Source organism: Seriola dumerili, unplaced genomic scaffold (genome assembly GCF_002260705.1).
Source record: "Seriola dumerili isolate Sdu_G_001 unplaced genomic scaffold, Sdu_1.0 BDQW01001191.1, whole genome shotgun sequence".
NCBI lineage: Eukaryota > Metazoa > Chordata > Actinopteri > Carangiformes > Carangidae > Seriola > Seriola dumerili.
Genome location: NW_019175446.1, coordinates 86,931 through 105,998, shown reverse-complemented (window position 1 = coordinate 105,998; position 19,068 = coordinate 86,931). Strand labels below are relative to the sequence as shown.

Below are 19,068 nucleotides of genomic sequence, written 5' to 3'. Positions count from 1 at the left end.
AACCACCACGCCTTTGATTCGTTAATGTCCTTTCTATTCACTCAAGTTCTGCGTCTTTTCTGCCTCTACGTGCCCATGCGTCCCTCGCGAGACCGACGCACTACATAAATCTCGCAGTGATGGCTGCACCGCCCGATGCGGAGAGTTTGGAGTCTCGTATTAGTGAGTATTTTAAACTTATTTTACTGAGCCGGTGTTGTCTGGAGACCCGGACACTCACAAATTATAATCCGTGAGTTGTTTTTAACGAAATGACAGCTCACCACAGCGGCGCGTGTCCCAGCGGAGGGGACTCGGACCCTGCCGTCACATCCAGGATGCTAACCTAGCTCTCTGGAGCTGCTGTGCCTGGCAGCTGTCAACACACAACACAGCCCAGGTGCAGCTTTAGCTTTACGGCTCTATAGCTCAACAAGGCGGTGGGCGACACGATCACGGCGGCCCCATTTTTACTCATAGTGGGTAGATTATAATTAAGGCAAAGCTACGGTCTCGTAAGAAAGTTCGAGACGAGACAGTGACACAGTACGACTCCCGACAGCAAGCTAGCTAACGTTACACTCTGCTAGCACCTGCCCTGTGTGTTTCTTTGCGCGGTGACTGCTGGGGTTATGTGGCACAGACTTAATGAATTTTAAATCACGGAGTCACTCAGGAAGCCTGTACGCCTTCGTTGACTGTCTTGCGTGCTTAGTTCAAGTTCTGTACGTTAAAAATCGTGAATTTTTTTTTGACAGAAAAATACTTTGGGTATGAGTATTGAAGGCATCATTAATTTTTTAGTCTAAAAGAGACATTTACAACTTGCATTCAACTGCCAGTGTATTCCTATTTAAAATTAACAAACAGAAAATCTGACAAATATAAAACTTTTGTCTAATTGCATTACATTGAAATCAGAGGCGTTTCCAACATTGTCTTCCTTCGTTGATACAAATAGACTGCATTAGTTTGTGACAGGTGTCACCTGAGTGTAGAGACAGTAAAAGATGCATTAGAGATAGTCACATTTCACTCAGTGGAAGAAGTTAAGATAAATAATTGTATTGCAATGTAAAGTTTAACACTTGGGAAATGTGCTTTTAATATCACAACATTGCTGCAACTAAAATCCTAGACACGTTATAATTATTAAATCCTTTGTTTAAACAGGTATTCTCTTTTTAAGAGACCTGTTTACAAAAACACACATATAATTTATACACACAAAGAGGCAGTTAAAACACCATGCACCCTCACATGAAAAAAGCATGTGCACATGTGTAGATTGTATTTACACAAGTACAACTTTTTTTGGAGCTCATTCTGTCTGTGTGCAGCGTGGTGTTTGAAACCAGTTTTTCTGAGTTCCAGTTAAGGCTAAAATGTCCTGTGACCCGACGTTGTAAGTGCTTTGTTTAAATGTTGCCAGAGAGCCGAGATAACATGGTAGTTTTTGCAGCAGAGCATTTTAAATAAACAACATACAGCGCTGCTCCCTTCTATGTGTTTAGGAAGACCTTCCCACCTTTTTGTATAAAACGCAATGTGATGAAGCGCAGTGCGCTGTGATACGCGGAGTCAAGAGGTTCCAGTGTGGAGGGAGAAGCATACATTAACAACATCACCATAATCCAGAGCAGACAGAGTTGTATATTGTATCATGGTCTTTCAACTAGCTGAAGAGAAACATGATTTGTTTCTGCACAAAAATCCAATTTTGACCTTTTAGTTTGTTTGATAGGTGTTCCACGTGGGTCTTAAAAGAGAGTGGTATCCAACCAGAGACCTAAGTATTTACAACACGTATTCTATACATGTAATCGACATGTGTTCTAATATAACATCTGTGTCGTTTGACATCCCATTTGCTGACATTTCAGACAGAGCCACAAACCCACTCAACAGAGACACAGACTGGAGCAGCATCCATGCCTTCTGTGACCAGCTCAACAATGATCTGGAGGGGTAAGAGGAGAGAGTTTGTGCCTCATTCCTTAATTATGACATTATGTTCTGGTTGTTGCTGATTCAAGTTCAAGTCATCTGACTTGGGCCGTTTTTCTCTGCTTAATTTAAAATTAATGAAAAAAATCTAAATTGCTAAATAAACTGAACTGTGAATGTAAATTAACATTCAGTTCACGACCTGCTTGTTACACCTGAAGACATCTAAGTGCTTAATGCAGAACATACGTATAGGCCTGGAAAGAGAGATTAAAAAAAGCCATGTGAAGTTGTCTGTTTAGGAAATTAAACAATCCTGACATTTCTCACTAGTTACTCTCAATTATTTCAGAAATCATTCCAGGGTTAAACTGACTTCATCACTGTCCATGTAAACATGAAAACACTAAAAACATTTCTTTTAAAATCCCTCATTATGATTACAGTGGTTAAAAGAAGCCAATGATAAATACAGACTGTCCAGCCTGGACATTCACTATTGTTTGGGACTTGTGTTTCAGTCCTCAGCTGGCCACCAGGCTCCTGGCCCACAAGATCCAGTCTCCCCAGGAGTGGGAGGCCATGCAAGCCCTGCTGGTGAGTTCAGATCTGAACCCGCATCTGTAATGATCAGTTGCCTCTGTAGTGATGTTTCCTGGTTTTCACTACAAAGTTTTAGTGTCCCATCAGTTCAGAATAAGATCGTACAGGTTTTATTCAAAGTTGTTTATGTTTTGATATGAAAAATAATTCAATTTAAAGACGTTTTATTGCTGCAATATTCTAACTTTCGTCTGAAGTGGCGTTCCTGTTAGAGAACCGCTGTTTTCTTTTTCTTTTTATATGTATATATTTTTTTATTTCGTTTCATTATAAGGTTTTGGAGACGTGTATGAAAAATTGCGGGAAAAGGTTTCATAATGAAGTGGGCAAATTCCGTTTTCTTAATGAACTCATCAAAGTAGTTTCTCCAAAGGTAAGACTTCAGATTTCCTCTGTGTGCTTCTATATGTTTCAGATATTTTTTTATTTTTTATTGTATGACGTGTGTGTGTAAATCACTGTTGTTGTTCTCAATCCCCCACCCAGTACCTGGGCTCACGGTCACCAGAGCCAGTAAAAAAGAAGGTTTTGGAGTTGATCTATAGCTGGACTTTGGGGTTACCTGATGAGGCCAAGATCTCAGATGCTTATCAGATGCTGAAAAAACAAGGTGAGAGTCTTTCTGCTTTCAGACTAATGGACAAAACCCTAAACCTGCAGCTCAGGTTCATTTTTAGGATTCTTTAAGTAGTAATAGCAATTAACAACTAAAGTGATAAGAAATGTTGACAAGCATTTAACTGCCCTTCTTGTTCATGTTGCTTGTAAATCAGGTATTATCAAACAAGACCCAGAGCTGCCACCGGACAAACTACTGAACCTTCCTCCACCCAGACCCAAGAATGCCATCTTTGAGGACGAGGAGAAGTCCAAAGTGAGCATCAAAAAGTGTTGCAGAACACATTTCATACAACTGTGGTAGTTAAATGAAAATGTGACTGTTCACTCACATCTCACCACGTGAACTCTGGCTGTCAGATGCTGTCTCGCCTGTTGAACAGCTCGCACCCCGAGGACCTGAAGGCCGCCAACAAACTCATCAAGGAAATGGTCCAAGAGGTAAAACTCTTTTATAAATTGCACTTTTTCCGTTACACATTAACTACACTGCCACTTTTCATTGCTGCTTCTTGTGTGTGTGGTCTCTAAGAAAAAGAGTAAAATATCAGAGCGCTGCACTCATGGCAGGAACATTAACTGAATGAGGAAATGGGTCGGNAAAAAAAGGGGGAGGGGGGGGGGGGGGGGGGGGGGGGGGGGGGGGGGGGGTTGTGTGTCGCTGTCAGAGTGATTCAGCAGGAGTTCAGAGGAAATCTGTCCTGATTTAAGGGGCAGTGCAGCAGCTCTTTTCTCTTACCCTGGACCTTTCTAACGGCCTCTCCCTGACCCGCTGTTCTTCTGCATTTATGATGATTTCACACACGTGCACGCGTTTGAGATTTTGTGTCCCGCCTGTCTTAGGACCAGAGGCGGGCAGAGAAGGTGTCGAAGCGGGTGAACGCCATTCAGGAGGTGAACGAGAGCGTCGCTCTGCTGACTCAGCTCCTGCAGGACTATGACAGCACAGCCAGCGATCAGAGCAACGCTGAACTCATACAGGTGAGATTCAGACGGTTGAGTTGTGTTTACACATGTAGCCTGAGCTGCAAGCATTTCATTCGGTGTGTGTGTGTGTGTGTGTGTGTGTGTGTGTGTGTGTGTGTGTGCGTGGTCAGGACCTGTACCAGCGCTGTGAGAAAATGAGACCTACACTGTTCAGACTGGCCAGTGACACAGAGGACAACGATGAGGCTCTGGGTGAGTGTCACTTTCATTCACCTGTCATTAAACATCAAGCAGAGTAAAAGGCAGTGGACATTACTCAGGCCTCTTTGTTCCATATGTTATATATTTGTTATGAATATAGAATACATAATACCTTGTAATGGAGAGCTGATGCCAGTGTTAAATGACTGTTACCTCTCAGCTAGAGATGAAGCGGTTTCACACTAAATCACAGTGGAAAAGACAGATGGTTAGAATTACCGTTTTTAAAATTTAATTAATTTAAATTTTAATTATAGTGTCCGATTACTGTGGTTATTTTAATTCACATGGGTTTGTTTTGCATCAGTGTCAAAACGTGGCATCACCAGAGATTTTTTACACCAAAGTAGCGAGTATAAAGGTTTGTCTTTATAAGTTTTATACGTTTTTTAGCAGGTAAACCTGTTAAAAAACCTGTGTCTCAGATGTGTTGGACATTATTTTAATGTTTAAATTCAAACATTTACTCGGTGAAATGTTGTGTTTTATTACTTATTGAACATTTTCAGCACATTTTAACAATAACTGTGATAACTTTGGTCCCTATAATCGTGATATTAACCTCTTAAACTGTGTCCTCTCTACTCACAGCACACTGTTGTTTCTCCTGTGTTTCCACAGCGGAGATCCTGCAGGCCAACGACAGCTTGACTACGGTCATCAACCTCTACAAACAGCAGGTGAAGGGGGAGATAGTGAACGGCAACAACACATTAAACGCACAGAAACAAACAGGTGGGTGAAGCAGTGAACACAAACCAACGTGGAGAGCGCCTCGTAAATGTCGATCGTTTAGTAGTTCTTTGTCTTTGTCTTGGAGGAGGGACAGCACTGCTAGATCTGTCGGGATTGGACACGTCACCCCAGTCGCCACCATCCTTCCCAGAATTTCCCACTCCGACAGACAGCCTGAACGCCCCCTCACAGGAGATGGGGATAAGTCTCCTTGACGACGAGCTGATGTCACTCGGTAACAGCATGTCAGACAGCACACACCTTTTTTTTTTTTTTTTGTTAGTTGAATTAAACAGAATTTTTCAAGACTTCCCTCTGAGGAATATTAGAACATGTCCAGCTTTAAATTGCAGAGAGAAAAACTTTGTGTTATTTTATCTCTAAATATTCCTGCCACTCTTTGTGCATCCCACAGGTTTAAGTGAAGGAACGCACACCTCCAACCCCCCCTCACAGCCTGAGGACTCCACAGCCTGGGACTCCTTCCAGGTGAGCGCAGGGAGAATTATATCACAACTGTGATGCTCCAGTGTCCAGTTTGTATCAGTTAGATTACTGACATCTGTTCTGAAAGTCGTGTTTGTTAACGTAATTGCTCACACACGTTCTACTTCCAGTCCTCTGACAGCATAGACGCAGACCCCCCCGCAGCACCCAGTCTCCTCCTGAGTCCAGACCCACCCTCCCACTCTCAGCCCCTTTCCTCTGGCTCCACCCCGGGGAACTCGGCCCTGGACGAGCTGGACCTGCTGGGGAAGACGCTGCTGCAGCAGTCCCTGCCTCCAGAGGGCCTGCAGGTCAAATGGTATTGAACTAACACTGTTCCAACACTGTCGCATCGCTGCTTAAACTAGGAGGAACAGCCTCAACATGGCCTTGATATTCTCTAAGTTTTGACTGGATGTGCTCGTCTGTGTGGCGTGCTCTGTTTCAAAGTATGACAGTCGGTCTATTTAGAGCAATGGAGGTCGGAGGAAAGATATTTTTCACACTCACAAAGTTCACTTTCCTTTTAAAAGCTGCAGAACAGCCTCTTGATACCATTTTCCAAGTACAGCAGGGAGGCAGTGATCTGAAGATTTTTGAAACTGCCAAACCTTTAAACTGAACTGCTCAAAAATTCAAACAGTATCTCCTTTAGCTTTGTTTCTCAGAGTGAAATGTAACGGTGGAGATGAGATGAGTTGTTGATTTTTCTGCTTTTAGGGACAAGCAACAGTCCAAACCAACTCTGAGAGATCTCCAGAGCAAGTCTGGGGCCCACGTTTCCCTAAACCCCATCCCAACTTTTACCTCTGAACATCCTGCGCCTCAACTCAACTCTCAGCCCGGCCTCGGAGCTACGTTGCTGGATATGTCCCCGACTCACACGGAGACTCCTGCTGCTGAAATCTCCCTGACTGATGTTTTTGTACCGCTAGAATCCATTAAGCCCAGTAAGTAAACTGAGGTCACTTGATAGCTTTAAGCTCCTGCACGCCTGGGAGCGCATTTGTATGGATTTATTAAATGCCCTTCTCCTCTCTCTCTCGCTCTCTCTCTCTCCCTCCCTCCCCATCACTCTGTTCTCTCTTCATAGGTAGTCTGTTACCTGTGACTGTGTTTGACGGACACAGTCTGCGCGTTCTCTTTCACTTTGCTCGCGACTCGCCTCCGTCTCGCCCTGATGTGCTGGTGGTGATCATCTCCATGCTGTCCTCGGCCCCCGTCCCTGTCACCAACATAAACTTCGAGACTACAGCTCCAAAGGTCAGCAGTGAGAAAGTTGAGAGCCTTTGTCTCCCATTGGATACAGTAAATTAGATCACAAGCTGATTTTTGATAAGAGCTTCAAATATAGGCAAGACATTATTATTACACCACTGCAACTGATACTGTCTCAGTAAAGACAAAAAAATGTTGTTTTCATGTGTTAACTGTAGTCTATGGCAGCGAAGCTACAGCCCCCATCAGGAACGGAGCTCCCAGCTTTCAACCCCATCCTTCCTCCTGCTGCTGTCACACAGATCCTGCTGCTGGCAAACCCAAACAAGGTGAGACTGAACCATCTAGACACAGGGGGTCCCCTTTAAAAGAAAATGAAGCTGCTTTGGTGAAAATCAATGGGTCTGTCAAGTGTCTGATATTAAAGGGACAGTTCAGGTGTTTTGACATGGGGTTGTGTGAGGTCAGTCATATATAGTCGGTACATTACCTGCAGTAGATTCTGATCAGTGCACTCCCAGTTAGATCAGAGCACCGTCAGACCAGCAGAGTGACGTGTTCCTCTGTACCGACTATATATGACTACCTCACGTCAAAACACCTGAACTGTCCCTTTAAATGTGATGTTTCTTTCACTGCTTTCTAAATACTTTCATAGCATATATATATATATATGCTTTCTATAAAAGTGATCAGAAGTAAAAGAAATGAAGTGACAAATTACAGAATGAGTGGGGAAAGACAAATTTTACTGCCACTGGTCAGTTGAGCTGTGAAACTCATATTGTAATGGCTGTGATTAGTCTGTAGTTATCCCTCACTGAGAGGTTCTTGTAACTTACGACAAGAGTTTGTCCATTCATCCGAGGGTCTCTGAGTGTTTCACCATGTACCTGTCCACATCTCTTATCGTGTGTGTGTGTCTGTGTGTGTCTGTGTGTGTGTGTGTGTGCTTCAGGAGAAAGTGCAGCTCCAGTACAGACTAACCTTCACCATGGGAGAGCAGGAACACACCGAGAGCGGCAGTCTAGAACAGTTTCCTACTCCGGAGACGTGGGGGAACCTATAGCATTTAAACACAACCACAACCAGACAGACTCTCTGCTTTCAGACACAGCTTCCTCCTAAACCAACTCAACACTCTGCATAAGCCCGTTTTCCTTTGTAATTACATTGTACTTTCTTTGATTGGTATTGATTGTTTTCCCTGGATTACAGCTCATGCTCAGTCAGTGTAATGTGCGTATGCTTTGCTCTAAATGAGTCATGTATGTCTAGGTCTAGTCTGCTGTATGTGGCTGCTTTAAAAACAAACCTGCAACTGCTTCCTCAAAGTTGTTGCAGTCTTGTCATCTTTTTAAACAAACAGTGCTTCGAAGGAGGAAAACTACCAACAGTGTGGGTATTTGCTCATTTGGTGTGCTTTGTTTTTGTTGGGTTTTTCTTTTTGCAGCTCGGGCACAAAGTCAATTTAAATCCATGATCAGTTGCGTTTACCTTCACCTCTGCATGCTCTGCCAACACGGGACACAATGCTTGCAAAATCCAGCACACTAGGAGGGAAAGAACACGAACATGAACATTACATAGACACAGGCCACATTAGTTTGCAAAACAAAGCTCTACTTAATCAACTTTCTGTGGCATCTGTTCATTTTGTGATGAGTGAATTTCACTTATTTCTTTGACAATGACTGAGTCCACTTCTTGATTTGCAGAGAATGATTTTTTTGATGGTAGTTTCCCTGTTTTTCCCTCATCTTCCGTAAAGAGCAAGAATTACTGTAACATCAGAGTTGTGTATTATCTGCCATATGTGCCTATTTTGCAGTTCTAACTTTATTTGAATTTTAGTGCAATTTTGGATGGATTTATTTTTCTCATATTACATGTCAGTCATATTAGGTCTGCAGATTGTCTGAGATGCACATCAGCTACATCATAACCTTAAATTCTTAATATATTCAGTAGGATGAGTTACATTTTTCTTTAGCTTGTGATTTAAGTGAATATTTTAGCATTTATTGGGTAAAACTGATTATCATGCACTTGAGCATATGCAAACTGAGCGGCACGCTGGTGCTCGAGCACAGTGTCCGTCTCAAACATGTCCAACTTGTTTCAACAGTCTGCGATGCATGTCAGCCACGCTGAACACTTCCTCCTCCCCACAGGCTCTCAGTCACATTCCACTGCACTAATCTCCAATACAACTGCTCTGTAAATACCAATGATGGCAGTTCTGTTGTGTACATTTGACTTGTGCAATGTGCATGAGCATAACACTGGTAAAATATTCCAAATGGGTAATAAAGGTTTTTTTTTTCTCTGTGACCTCGTGTTGTAGGAAACTGTTTGTAATACTGCCGCATGAAAACTCACCAACACAAACACCTAACGCTCCCATCCACCTCAAGGACTTCACGAGTACACAACGATACATTGAAGAGCTTTATTAAACATGAAAAAACAAACTGTAGAAAGGGAAAATCTCCATGATCACTGCGGCAACGACTCGACCACACACTGGTGATTAACTGAATAAAGGTAACCTACAGCAGGTCGTAGGTTATTAGTTAGTACACAAAGTTAGAAAGTGTGAAAGAGAAGCTCATTTACATGCATGTGGCTTGAATGCAAAGCCCCAGCACAGTTGCCTCTATAAGGCTGAAATTAATATCTATGTCTGAAAAGGAAAAATCTCATTATGGAAAAAAAAAAATATTTTTACCCCTTTTGCTCAAGATACATCAGGGGCGAGTTTTCTTCAGTAATTCAAACTGATTTCGTAGCGTACAAAGTTTTAAATCCAAAAATAAAGATATTGAAAACAGAAACGAGCTTATGTACAAAGAGGAACTTCAGCACCTACCTTTGAGACACCTAAAGGGAAAATCAGATACTCTCTGAATCCTCTGCAGCAGCTCACGTCAAGAGGCTCACGATACAAAAACAGCACGTTTTGTATAAAAATCTTTTTTCAGGACAATCGTGTGAAAAGTGAAGTGACACAGAGGAGCTGCTGTCAAACTGAAAAACTAATGCTGATTAATTTGACTTTACAGAAAAAGTCAAAACCAGAAAGGTTCGACCATTTCTAAATGATCTGGGAACCAGTCGAAATGGTTTCAAACCAGGTCGATGCTGAAGAAGTGAGACATTTTAACAACAACACCACAGTGCACCGATGTGTTGCAACCCAAACCAGCTCATGACAGGAACGCTGATGTGACACTGGACGAAAATCGTTACAAACGACACTTCTGAATGGTTTTGAAACCGTCTGTGTGAGTGTGTGTAATGTGTGTTGTGCTGTGTGAGACTGTGGTGCACAGATTACGTTACTTTCTCCCTGAGGAAGGAGGCGGTGGTGGAGGAGCAAACTGGAAAGGGGAGTGCCCCATCAGGCCCATCATGGGCTGGGGAGGGTTGAACTGCTGGGCCATCAGAGGCTGGGGAACCGACGATGGAGGCGGGGCCTGCCCCGCTCCACCGCCCGCTGACCCAGATGTGCCCCTGGAGCTGCCGTACTGGCTGCTGCCGCCGCCGCCGCTGTTATTCTGGTACTGGTCATACGAGCTGGAGCTGGAGCTGTAGCTGCGTCCTCCGTCCCTGCTGCTGCGATCTCTGTATGAGGAGGAAGAGGAGGTGCGGTCCCCGTCCCGGCTGCTCCCACCGCGGCTGTCTCTGCTGTCCCGACTGTAGCTACTGCTGCTGCGGCTGTCCTTGGAGCTGCCGCTCCCACCCACAGAACGCATCCGGCGATCACACTCGTCCTGGTACATCAGGTTGGGGTTGTTAGAATTGGAGCCACCACGGAAGCGGGGGCGGCCACCTGGAAAAGACGAGAGAGAGAGAGAGAGAGACAAACAAAGGGAGGGCACATTCCCATCAAACTGTTAACTGGCTCATTCACACAAACATCTGTTGGCTGTGGGATAAAACTCTGACTCCTTTAAAACAACGTCACGATCAGTTGAGCTGAACTCCACAATTATCTGATCAGCAGGATGCCTCCCTCACCTCCTCCGCCTCCTCCTCCACGTCCAGTGTCAACCAGCTGCAGCAGTTTGGGGTTGATGGCCTGTCGGGCCTCCTCCAGAACCCGGATCAGCTCCCGGGCCTGGCGGAGGTTCCCCGGGGTGAAGAAGGTGTAGGCGGTGCCTTTGTTGGTGCTGCGGGCCGTACGGCCGATGCGGTGGATGTAGTCCTCCGATGAATTGGGATAATCATAATTGATGACAAACTTGACATCCTCCACATCTTGACATGTGAGGCGGCGGTGGGGGTGGGAAGGGGGCGGTGTGACGGGATCAGTTACAGGGACGGAAAAGATAAAAGAACAAGTCAGAACAGAACTAACACTAATCAATCAATCAATTTACTCCATTGATGAATTTTTAGGTTTTGTGCTTTTGAAACTGGAAACATTCAGACAGACAATACCTGCAAGACACCCACCATCCCCTGAACACATCACTTACCTGTCAAGTGAGCAACTACTTGTAAAATATACAATTAGAAAATTAATTTACTTACCATGCCAATTACAAAACAGGGCTCAATAATCTAGTATAACAATAATTAAGTGCCTGCACACATGCAAATAGGGTTACGTGCAGCAAAAGCTACTGATCAACTTCATTAAATGATGAAAAAGTTACAGTGAATTGCTGAAGAATTTAGAGAATATTAAGTGGCATTTAAAAAAAAGGGAGAAACTAATTATGAGAAGCGAGTGACCCTGAACTGAAACCTCAACAGGTGATTCTGGTGACAAAGACAGATTCAGCCGATTAATGGTTTAAAGTATAAGAATCAACTGAGAAAGTTAATTTTCTTTTAAACAAAAACAGATGACAGGTCTGTTTCTCATTACAGTTGACGAAGGGCTCAGAAGACACTGCTGATTACAGAGAAACGAGTCTTTGTTTTGGAAGCGTAACGATGAAGGCCGGCAGAGGAGGAAATGAAGGGAGGGTTGAGGCACCGTACTTACCCTGTATCAGAGATTTAGTGATGACATACAAAGTTACCCCTCTGACCCCCCTTCCCCTCGCCAGTCCTGGGAGGTCTGCAGAGGTAGGAGGAGAGCGCACAGGACAAAAAGTAGTCCCTTCTCCCACCTCACCACTCCTCCACAGCACTCCCAAAGCTGGAAACTGTCTGGGCCAGAGCTCCAGCTGGACTGAGCTGGGACGTGGTGCTACTCTAGGAGTACAAGGTGACGGCTTGAGAGGCCTTTACGGGATTATTTCATGTGAACCTGAAGGATCTTGTTATAGACTTACTCTGCCATTTCTTACATTAGTGGGTGGCAGTGACACAGGGAGTGGCAGACTTCCCTGTGAGGCTTTTATGGTCTGTGATTGGTGAAGCTTGTTCCAAATGCCTCCCAGGTCACTTCCAAAGGCAGTGATATCATAGAGCCCAGCTTTTCAAGTGAAGTAACAAGAAACAGACACAACGGAGAAGACGCGTGGACGCTTTCATGGAGAGGGATTTGACAGTGGGCTCTGCTAGGGAATTTGACTCCCGACAGCTTGTGCTAGTCCTTATGGGGCGTTTAGCAAGTCATCAAAAGCTGGCGAGTTATTTACAGACATAACTGGCAGTTGGGTATGATGTACACAAAGAAAAATTGAAAGGACATATGGTGGATTTGGGGACAGGGGGCAAAGGGACAAAAAGGACAGGAAGTCAGAAATGGTCTGAAGAAAACAACACAAAGGTAATAAGAGAGCACGAGATAGGAGGCTGAAGAGGAAGGGGGAGGGTGGAGGAGAGAGGTAGAGAAAAGAGACGAATGAGAGAAAGAAGGGAGAGAAGTGACGACCACGAAAGAAAGTGACAGCAGGTAAAAGAGAGATGGTGTGCGAGAGAGAGAGAGAGAGAGAGAGAGAGAAACAAAGTACAGAAGAGAACAAGAGTGAAAGAGAGAGGGAAATCGATTATAGATAGGTGGCTCCTCCAGGCCAGGACTCCTGCCAGCCAGGACCAGACATGACGTCCGCAGAGGGAGAGGCCGGCCGGCACAGCCAGTGGTGGGGGGTGTCAGGGGCTGGCATCAGGGGGCAGTTCAGAGGGGAGCCTCCAGCATAGCCGTCCATGCCCGGCTTTGGCTGCTTTCCACCCTCACTTCCTGGCAGTTGTCTGTTTCTCTGTCTTCTGGTAGCGCACCACTGTATCTCAGCTTCACAAAGCTTAACTTTCATGTATCTAAGTTTAATATCTGCAGGACTAATTTAGGTTAAAAAAAATATTTGTTTGGTATTGGAAATGGAAATGTAAATCCTCAGGGACTGTGCAGCAAAGTTTTCTTAATCCATATCCCATCAGAATAAATACAGATATTGAAAACTTGTCAAAAGTCACTGGGTGAATCTGAATCGATCTAATCAGGAAATGATGTGGTGCGTCACTGTGATGATGGCATGGCCAAGGGGAGCCCACCCTCCTCCACACCGCCCTCTTCGCCCTCTCACCTGACAGCCGCCCCCGACCCTAGGATCAAATTTGGAAGCCCAGCAGCATCCCGCGCTTGCCCCCCCCCCATGTCGCCCAGGGAGCCAGTGTCCTGGAAGGGGGGAGAGTTTTGTTTGTGGGCACTGTTCTAGGTTTTCAGCGGAGATGGCTGTGTCTGGGACTGATTAATCAGGCCGTCTCTCTCCCCACGTCAGCTTTCGATTTGTCATGCCTAGGTCCGGCTGCAGGCTCCCGAGGGCCTGTGTGCTTCTAGTTGCCGGAAGAGAGACTTGGAAACAAAAAAACAAACAAAAACAAAATGAAAAGAAAACAAATGAACATAGAATTAGGTTAAAGGTCGATTGCCATCCTGTAAGGGGCTACTTCACTAGCCTCACCCCTTACATCTTCACACTTCATTCAACATCATTCCTATGTTCAGTGTTCGTCAGTGTTATTCAACAGAGCAAAGTGGCTTAAATCTTCACAGGAAGTCCTGCTTCATATATGGTGCTTCTTAGATACACCCTCTATCTGAGAAGCATCACATGCTGCTTAAGAAAAGCAAATCTCTATGTGTTTGTGGTTGACGTTTAACCATAAATCTACTGTAAATAAACATGCAGTGAAAAGCCTGATTATTATATTAATCATTGTTCATAGTATTCTTCATAGTGAATGGTCAAATATCTTGTGTGTGTACCATATCTGTGTGTGGTTATACTGAGGAAATGATTTGCTCTGCACTTGAGCACACAGGACATACCCAAACCGCGTGAGGCCACGTCAGTAGCGATGAGGATGGGAGCTTTGCCGCTGCGGAACTCTGTAACACGAGACAAAGTTATAGACGATCGAGAGCAAAGAGACAACATCAAAGAAGAGGGAACGATATTGTGAGTCACTGCAGTTCAGATGTCTCTGTGTTTATTGTACCTGACAACACCCAGTCTCTCTCTGGCTGGCTCTTATCACCATGGATACACATGGCAGGCCACCTGGGAAAAAAAACAGCAACCAGTCAGATATGGTTTCAACCAGTTTTTAATCACTGTGAAAAGGAAGAGCTGTGGCTCAGCTACAGGACATGCAGAACACAGTCATACATGATCTCATGCATGATAAAAATGACAGATTAAACTGTACAGAACCATATTAAACTACTGCTGCTGGGATGAATTCATTTTGTATAAAAAGGCTTTTTTTTTTAGCTTGTTTTTCAGATGTGCACTCACACCTGTTAGATCTACTCACCCATCACGTCTCATTCTGCGTGTGAGGTCGTCACATCGTTTCTTGGTCTCCACAAAGATGATGGTCTTGTTCTCTTTCTCAGCCATAATCTCCTCCATCAGCTGGATCAACCTCAAGAAAGAAAATGTAAAGTAAATACCAGACACACAATAATGACAAATCATACATGCAAATGTCCGCCTCACTCACCACTTTAGAAAAAAGAGGCTACAATCATTAAATTAAGGATAAAAAGCAGGAAAGAGTAAACGAGTAGAATTAAGATAGAAACAGCAAGAGTGCCATTAACTGTACTGTACTTAACCAAGGCAGGAAAATAAAGATCTGCTATGCGACCAGCCACTTACTTGTGGTCCTTCTCACTCTCCATACAGACATCAACTATCTGAAGGATGTTGTGGTTGGCACTGAGTTCCAGTGCTCCAACATTGATTTGGACATAGTCCTTCAGGAAGTCCTCTGCCAGCTGGCGAACCTCTTTAGGCCACGTAGCGCTCCACATCAGGGTCTGTCTGTCAGGCTGAGCAAGGAGCACATCAAATAAGCAACATGTTAATGACATACACTCAAATTAATCCAAATGAAAACATACTACAACATAATGCATAAGATATCAAAGCAGGAATTTCTCTGGTGCTAAAAGTCAAGCACTAATATTCTACATCCTCTTATCAACTTTACCCTGATCTGGTCCACAATTTTGCGAATCTGTGGTTCAAAACCCATGTCCAGCATACGGTCTGCTTCATCTAGAACTAAGTATGTGCAGCGCCGCAGGTTGGTCTTTCCAGCCTCAAGGAAGTCAATCAAACGACCTGGCGTGGCAATGCAGATCTCAACGCCTAGAAGAGATGAAGTGATTTATTAGTTATGGCGCACAAAACAGTGTTAGCGTTAATCCGACAGTAAACACTCCTCACCTCTCTCCAAGTCTCGGATTTGAGGTCCCTTGGGAGCACCTCCATACACACAAGTGCTTTTGATGCGGGATGACTTCCCATAGTCATATGCCACCTGCTGGACCTGCTGCGCCAGTTCTCTTGTGGGGGCCAGAACCAAGCACTACAAAGCACACGTATAATGCCATAACAATCCACTGCTTATAGTGTTAAGACACTGAAATGTTGTGTGAAAATGAAGTTTAATATCATTCTGGTAAACTCTGATATTCCAAAGCACACTACTCAGTGTATTTGGTTTCTCATCACGTACAATGGGTCCGTCTCCACGCTCCAGGTAGGGCTGATGGTTGATGTGCACAATTGCAGGCAGGAGATACTGAAGAAAGAAAGAGAGGAGAAGTCAGAGGATTTTGCTGCTGTGCTATTCACCAGTACTTTCTGCAGGGGTGGACAGTAGTGAAGTACTTATACTTGAGTACTGTACATTTTTGGGATATCATTCTTTTTGTAAACTTGTGACTTTTACTCCACTACACTTAAAAGACAAATATTGTGCTTTTTATTCACCACATTTCTATGAAGTACTGAAGCACTCTTACTTTGGAGCACAGCGTTTAATCAGTGGAATGAAATTTCTTTTATTTTGAAAATGTGATAGACCATACACTGTGTTCATCACAGGAGAAAAACCAATCACAGCCAGCTCCTCCACTGCCAGTCATGTTTGAACCTGTCAGTGTCCTAACAATGGCGACATTAGATAAAGATGAGGCAGAAGATTCTTCACCAGAGAGTCTGATCTGATCTGAAGTCTGTGTTTGAAGTTTTAGAAATAAAGGAAGATTGATTTAGTTTTAAATGTTTGCTTTGTTTACCACGACCAGACTTCATCACTGCCTTAAAAAAAAAAGAAATAGAAAACCAACAATAGCTCCTTTTGTTAATTCAACTGTGTTTTTATGGCCATTTCTACAGGCTTTATAGAACATACGAGCTTTTTATTCTACAGGTTCCACAAGTGTCTTCAGTCAGTTGTTTCACAGTCATTCAGTTCTGTAATGTGGAACAATACAACAATGTGTTTACATAAAAAAAATGTACTTTTGGATACTTAAGTATTTTTAAAATCAAGTACTCCAGTACTTAACTTTAACTACTAACACAACTTTCACTTGTACTGGAGTCATATTTGACCAGGAGGATCTATACTTTGAACCAAATAATGATGTTGTGTACTTGGTCCACCTCTGACTTTATGTATTCATCTTTGCAAGTAGTTGAGTAGACGAAGATGTGCCTCTCACCGATAATGTCTTCCCAGAGCCAGTCTGAGCAATGCCCACCATGTCTCTCCCGCTGAGAGCCAGGGGGAAACCTTGAGCCTGAATGGCTGTGGGCTCCTTGAAGTTCTGATGCATCAGTACATCCATTACATATTCTAGATGGACAGGCGGGAGAAAAACACCAGCAGATTTAGTATAGTTGCTGTTGTGGCATTGTATGTTACTGTTGCACAGTTTAACATGTTTAGATATCCATGTATGTAGGTGCTTACGGGGAAACTGTGCCTGATGGAAGGTGGTGACAGGCTTTGGGCAGCCTGAGCCTCGAACAGTGATTTCTTTCTTCCTGCGATACTCCTCAAGATCATACTGAAATCACAAGACAACAAACGAGTGTGAAACTAACAAACCTTAACGGACCAAGAATCAGAGTGGTATTTACAAAACTGAAAATGACACTTGTCTCCCTTTTCAGGACCCTAACACAGGTTTTCCATCATGTAGCTGCACTAGAGGATCAGACTGTGATACTACAGGAATACCTGGCTCATTCTCTGCACTTCAATGTGTTCACTGTAGAAGTTCTTCTCAAATTTGGGAAGCTCGTCCAGGTCCCACCTCTTCTTTCGTAAACGGTCCCCGGGGTTCCCAAACTTCTTACCCGACGGTGGTCCACCTCTGCTGGACCCGAAACGAGGGCTGCTGCACAAATAATGACACATACATTGCAAAGCTAGTTTTACTTCGCCTTCTTGCGTTATACTTACAGCGACAAACGTATCAAAATATTTAAACTGACAGTTTGTGCTAGCATTAGCTCACATGCTAATTGACAATGTTGACTCGCGCTGCTTACCCTCTGTCACGGGCACGGTCTCTATCTCTGTCTCCGTACGAACCTCTCATTTTGAGGACACAGGCTCCTCCGACTGATAAAGTGCCTCTGTAATATCACAGAAGTGGCCCGTTTATCTCGAAGAAGAAGTTACCCGTCCTTCGCTTTTACCGTTACCGTCTCAGGCCTCGTTTGAGAAAGACGCTAGCTAACTATAACCGAGGCGTCCTCTCTGTTCCAGCCAAATGCTAACGCTAACAGCTAACTTGGAACACGGACTGAATGAAGAAACTGTGGCTTTCTTACAGGCCTGTTGAAAACCCAAATACGACGAAACTTAGACTTCGGTTCAAATGACACAATAATAAGGCGCACCTGTGATTGCACCGCTATGTTGTTGTTGTTAGCTTAGCCTTCAGCCTGCGAGCAGAAGCTTCTGTGATTGGCTGGCTGCTGGGAAGCCCCGCCCCCAAGGATGATTGACACCTCTAGGTCTCAATCCTTTATGTATTTGGGCCACATTATGTATTTTATGTATTTATTTCTTAACATTAACCACTTTGTAGAAAAACACAGCTTTACACATTTTCTAACATACATATTCTTAACTGTCTTTACTGCATACCACTTTATATGTTGATGTATTTATGAATAAGTTATATTGAAAAGTGAATATGATTTTGACCAATATCAAGATTTACCAATCATATAACTATATATATTATGATCCTTTGTAAATCGTGTAATTCATTGACACGTTATTTAATTGACACTTCAATGTGCATCATATCTCGTATGCCAATGACAGATTTCCAAAATCTAAGCCTGCATAGTAACTGGCAGCTGTAACTGTCAAGATGCTATAAATATACAGTGGTATGAAAAAGTTTAGGCACCCCTCTGAGGCTGCATAATAATTTACTCCGTCTTCACAGAAAATGATCACAGTGGCATGCCATTCATTTTCTAATAAAAGCTGAGTACTGGGGTATTTTCCAGACAGAGATTTTAAGTGTAGCAATATTAAGTTGTATGAAATTAAATCAGTTGTGAAAAATAGGCTGTGCAAAAATTTGGGCACCCTTGTCATTTTTTTTTATTTGAATACCTGTAACTATTTAGCACTGATTAATTGGAACACAAAATTGGTTTGGTGAGATCATTAAGCCTTGAACTTCATAGACAGGTGCATCCAATCATGAGAAAAGGTATTTAAGGTGGCATCATTATGGTTTAGGGGAAGGCTACAAAAAGCTATCTCAGAGATTTCAGCTGTCAGTTTCCACTGTGAGGAACATAGTGAGGAAATGGAAGACCACAGGCACAGTTCTTGTTAAGGCCAGAAGCTGCAGGCCAAGAAAAATATCAGAGAGGCGAAGGCGAAGGATGGTGAGAACGGTCAAAGACAACCCACAGACCACCTCCAAAGACCTACAACATCCTCTTTTCTGCACACACGCCACAAACAGAGTCGCTTGAGGTATGCAAAAGCACATTTGGACAAGCCAGCTTCATTTTGGAATAAGGTGCTGTGGACTGATGAAACAAAGATTGA

At 43.6% G+C, this 19,068-nt stretch overlaps 2 protein-coding genes across 2 annotated transcripts; one reads left to right on the top strand and one right to left on the bottom strand.

The window, feature by feature from the left end:
- Window positions 1–110: 110 nt before the first annotated feature.
- Window positions 111–9,102, top strand: LOC111238043 (ADP-ribosylation factor-binding protein GGA1-like). The gene is made up of 17 exons (XM_022767423.1): window positions 111–162; window positions 1,863–1,947; window positions 2,448–2,523; window positions 2,804–2,902; window positions 3,016–3,139; window positions 3,303–3,403; window positions 3,508–3,588; window positions 3,991–4,128; window positions 4,245–4,326; window positions 4,957–5,070; window positions 5,156–5,305; window positions 5,486–5,559; window positions 5,688–5,875; window positions 6,277–6,506; window positions 6,650–6,819; window positions 6,993–7,103; window positions 7,733–9,102. Exons 1-17 carry the CDS (start codon window positions 120–122, stop codon window positions 7,841–7,843), a joined length of 1,977 nt encoding a protein of 658 aa, XP_022623144.1. The 5' UTR covers window positions 111–119; the 3' UTR covers window positions 7,844–9,102.
- Window positions 9,103–9,257: 155 nt separating this feature from the next.
- LOC111238044 (probable ATP-dependent RNA helicase DDX17) lies at window positions 9,258–17,901 on the bottom strand. The gene is made up of 13 exons (XM_022767425.1): window positions 17,535–17,901; window positions 17,221–17,380; window positions 16,951–17,047; window positions 16,700–16,833; window positions 15,706–15,771; window positions 15,414–15,555; window positions 15,175–15,335; window positions 14,841–15,013; window positions 14,494–14,604; window positions 14,176–14,237; window positions 14,006–14,065; window positions 10,798–11,037; window positions 9,258–10,609 (listed from the first exon to the last, which is right to left on the bottom strand). The coding sequence occupies exons 1-13, from the start codon at window positions 17,582–17,584 to the stop codon at window positions 10,116–10,118; spliced, it is 1,950 nt and encodes a 649-aa protein (XP_022623146.1). The 5' UTR covers window positions 17,585–17,901; the 3' UTR covers window positions 9,258–10,115.
- Window positions 17,902–19,068: the final 1,167 nt, after the last annotated feature.

Coding starts and splice junctions, on each gene's coding strand:
- LOC111238044 (XM_022767425.1), bottom strand. CDS start 17,584: ATGAGAGGTTCGTACGGAGACAGAGATAGAGACCGTGCCCGTGACAGA. Junction 17,381..17,534: donor GACCGTGCCCGTGACAGAGG/GTAAGCAGCGCG, acceptor TTATTTGTGCAG/CAGCCCTCGTTTCGGGTCCA. Junction 15,556..15,705: donor AGCGTGGAGACGGACCCATT/GTACGTGATGAG, acceptor TGTGCTTTGTAG/TGCTTGGTTCTGGCCCCCAC.
- LOC111238043 (XM_022767423.1), top strand. CDS start 120: ATGGCTGCACCGCCCGATGCGGAGAGTTTGGAGTCTCGTATTA. Junction 5,071..5,155: donor AAACGCACAGAAACAAACAG/GTGGGTGAAGCA, acceptor TTTGTCTTGGAG/GAGGGACAGCACTGCTAGAT. Junction 6,820..6,992: donor TCGAGACTACAGCTCCAAAG/GTCAGCAGTGAG, acceptor TGTTAACTGTAG/TCTATGGCAGCGAAGCTACA.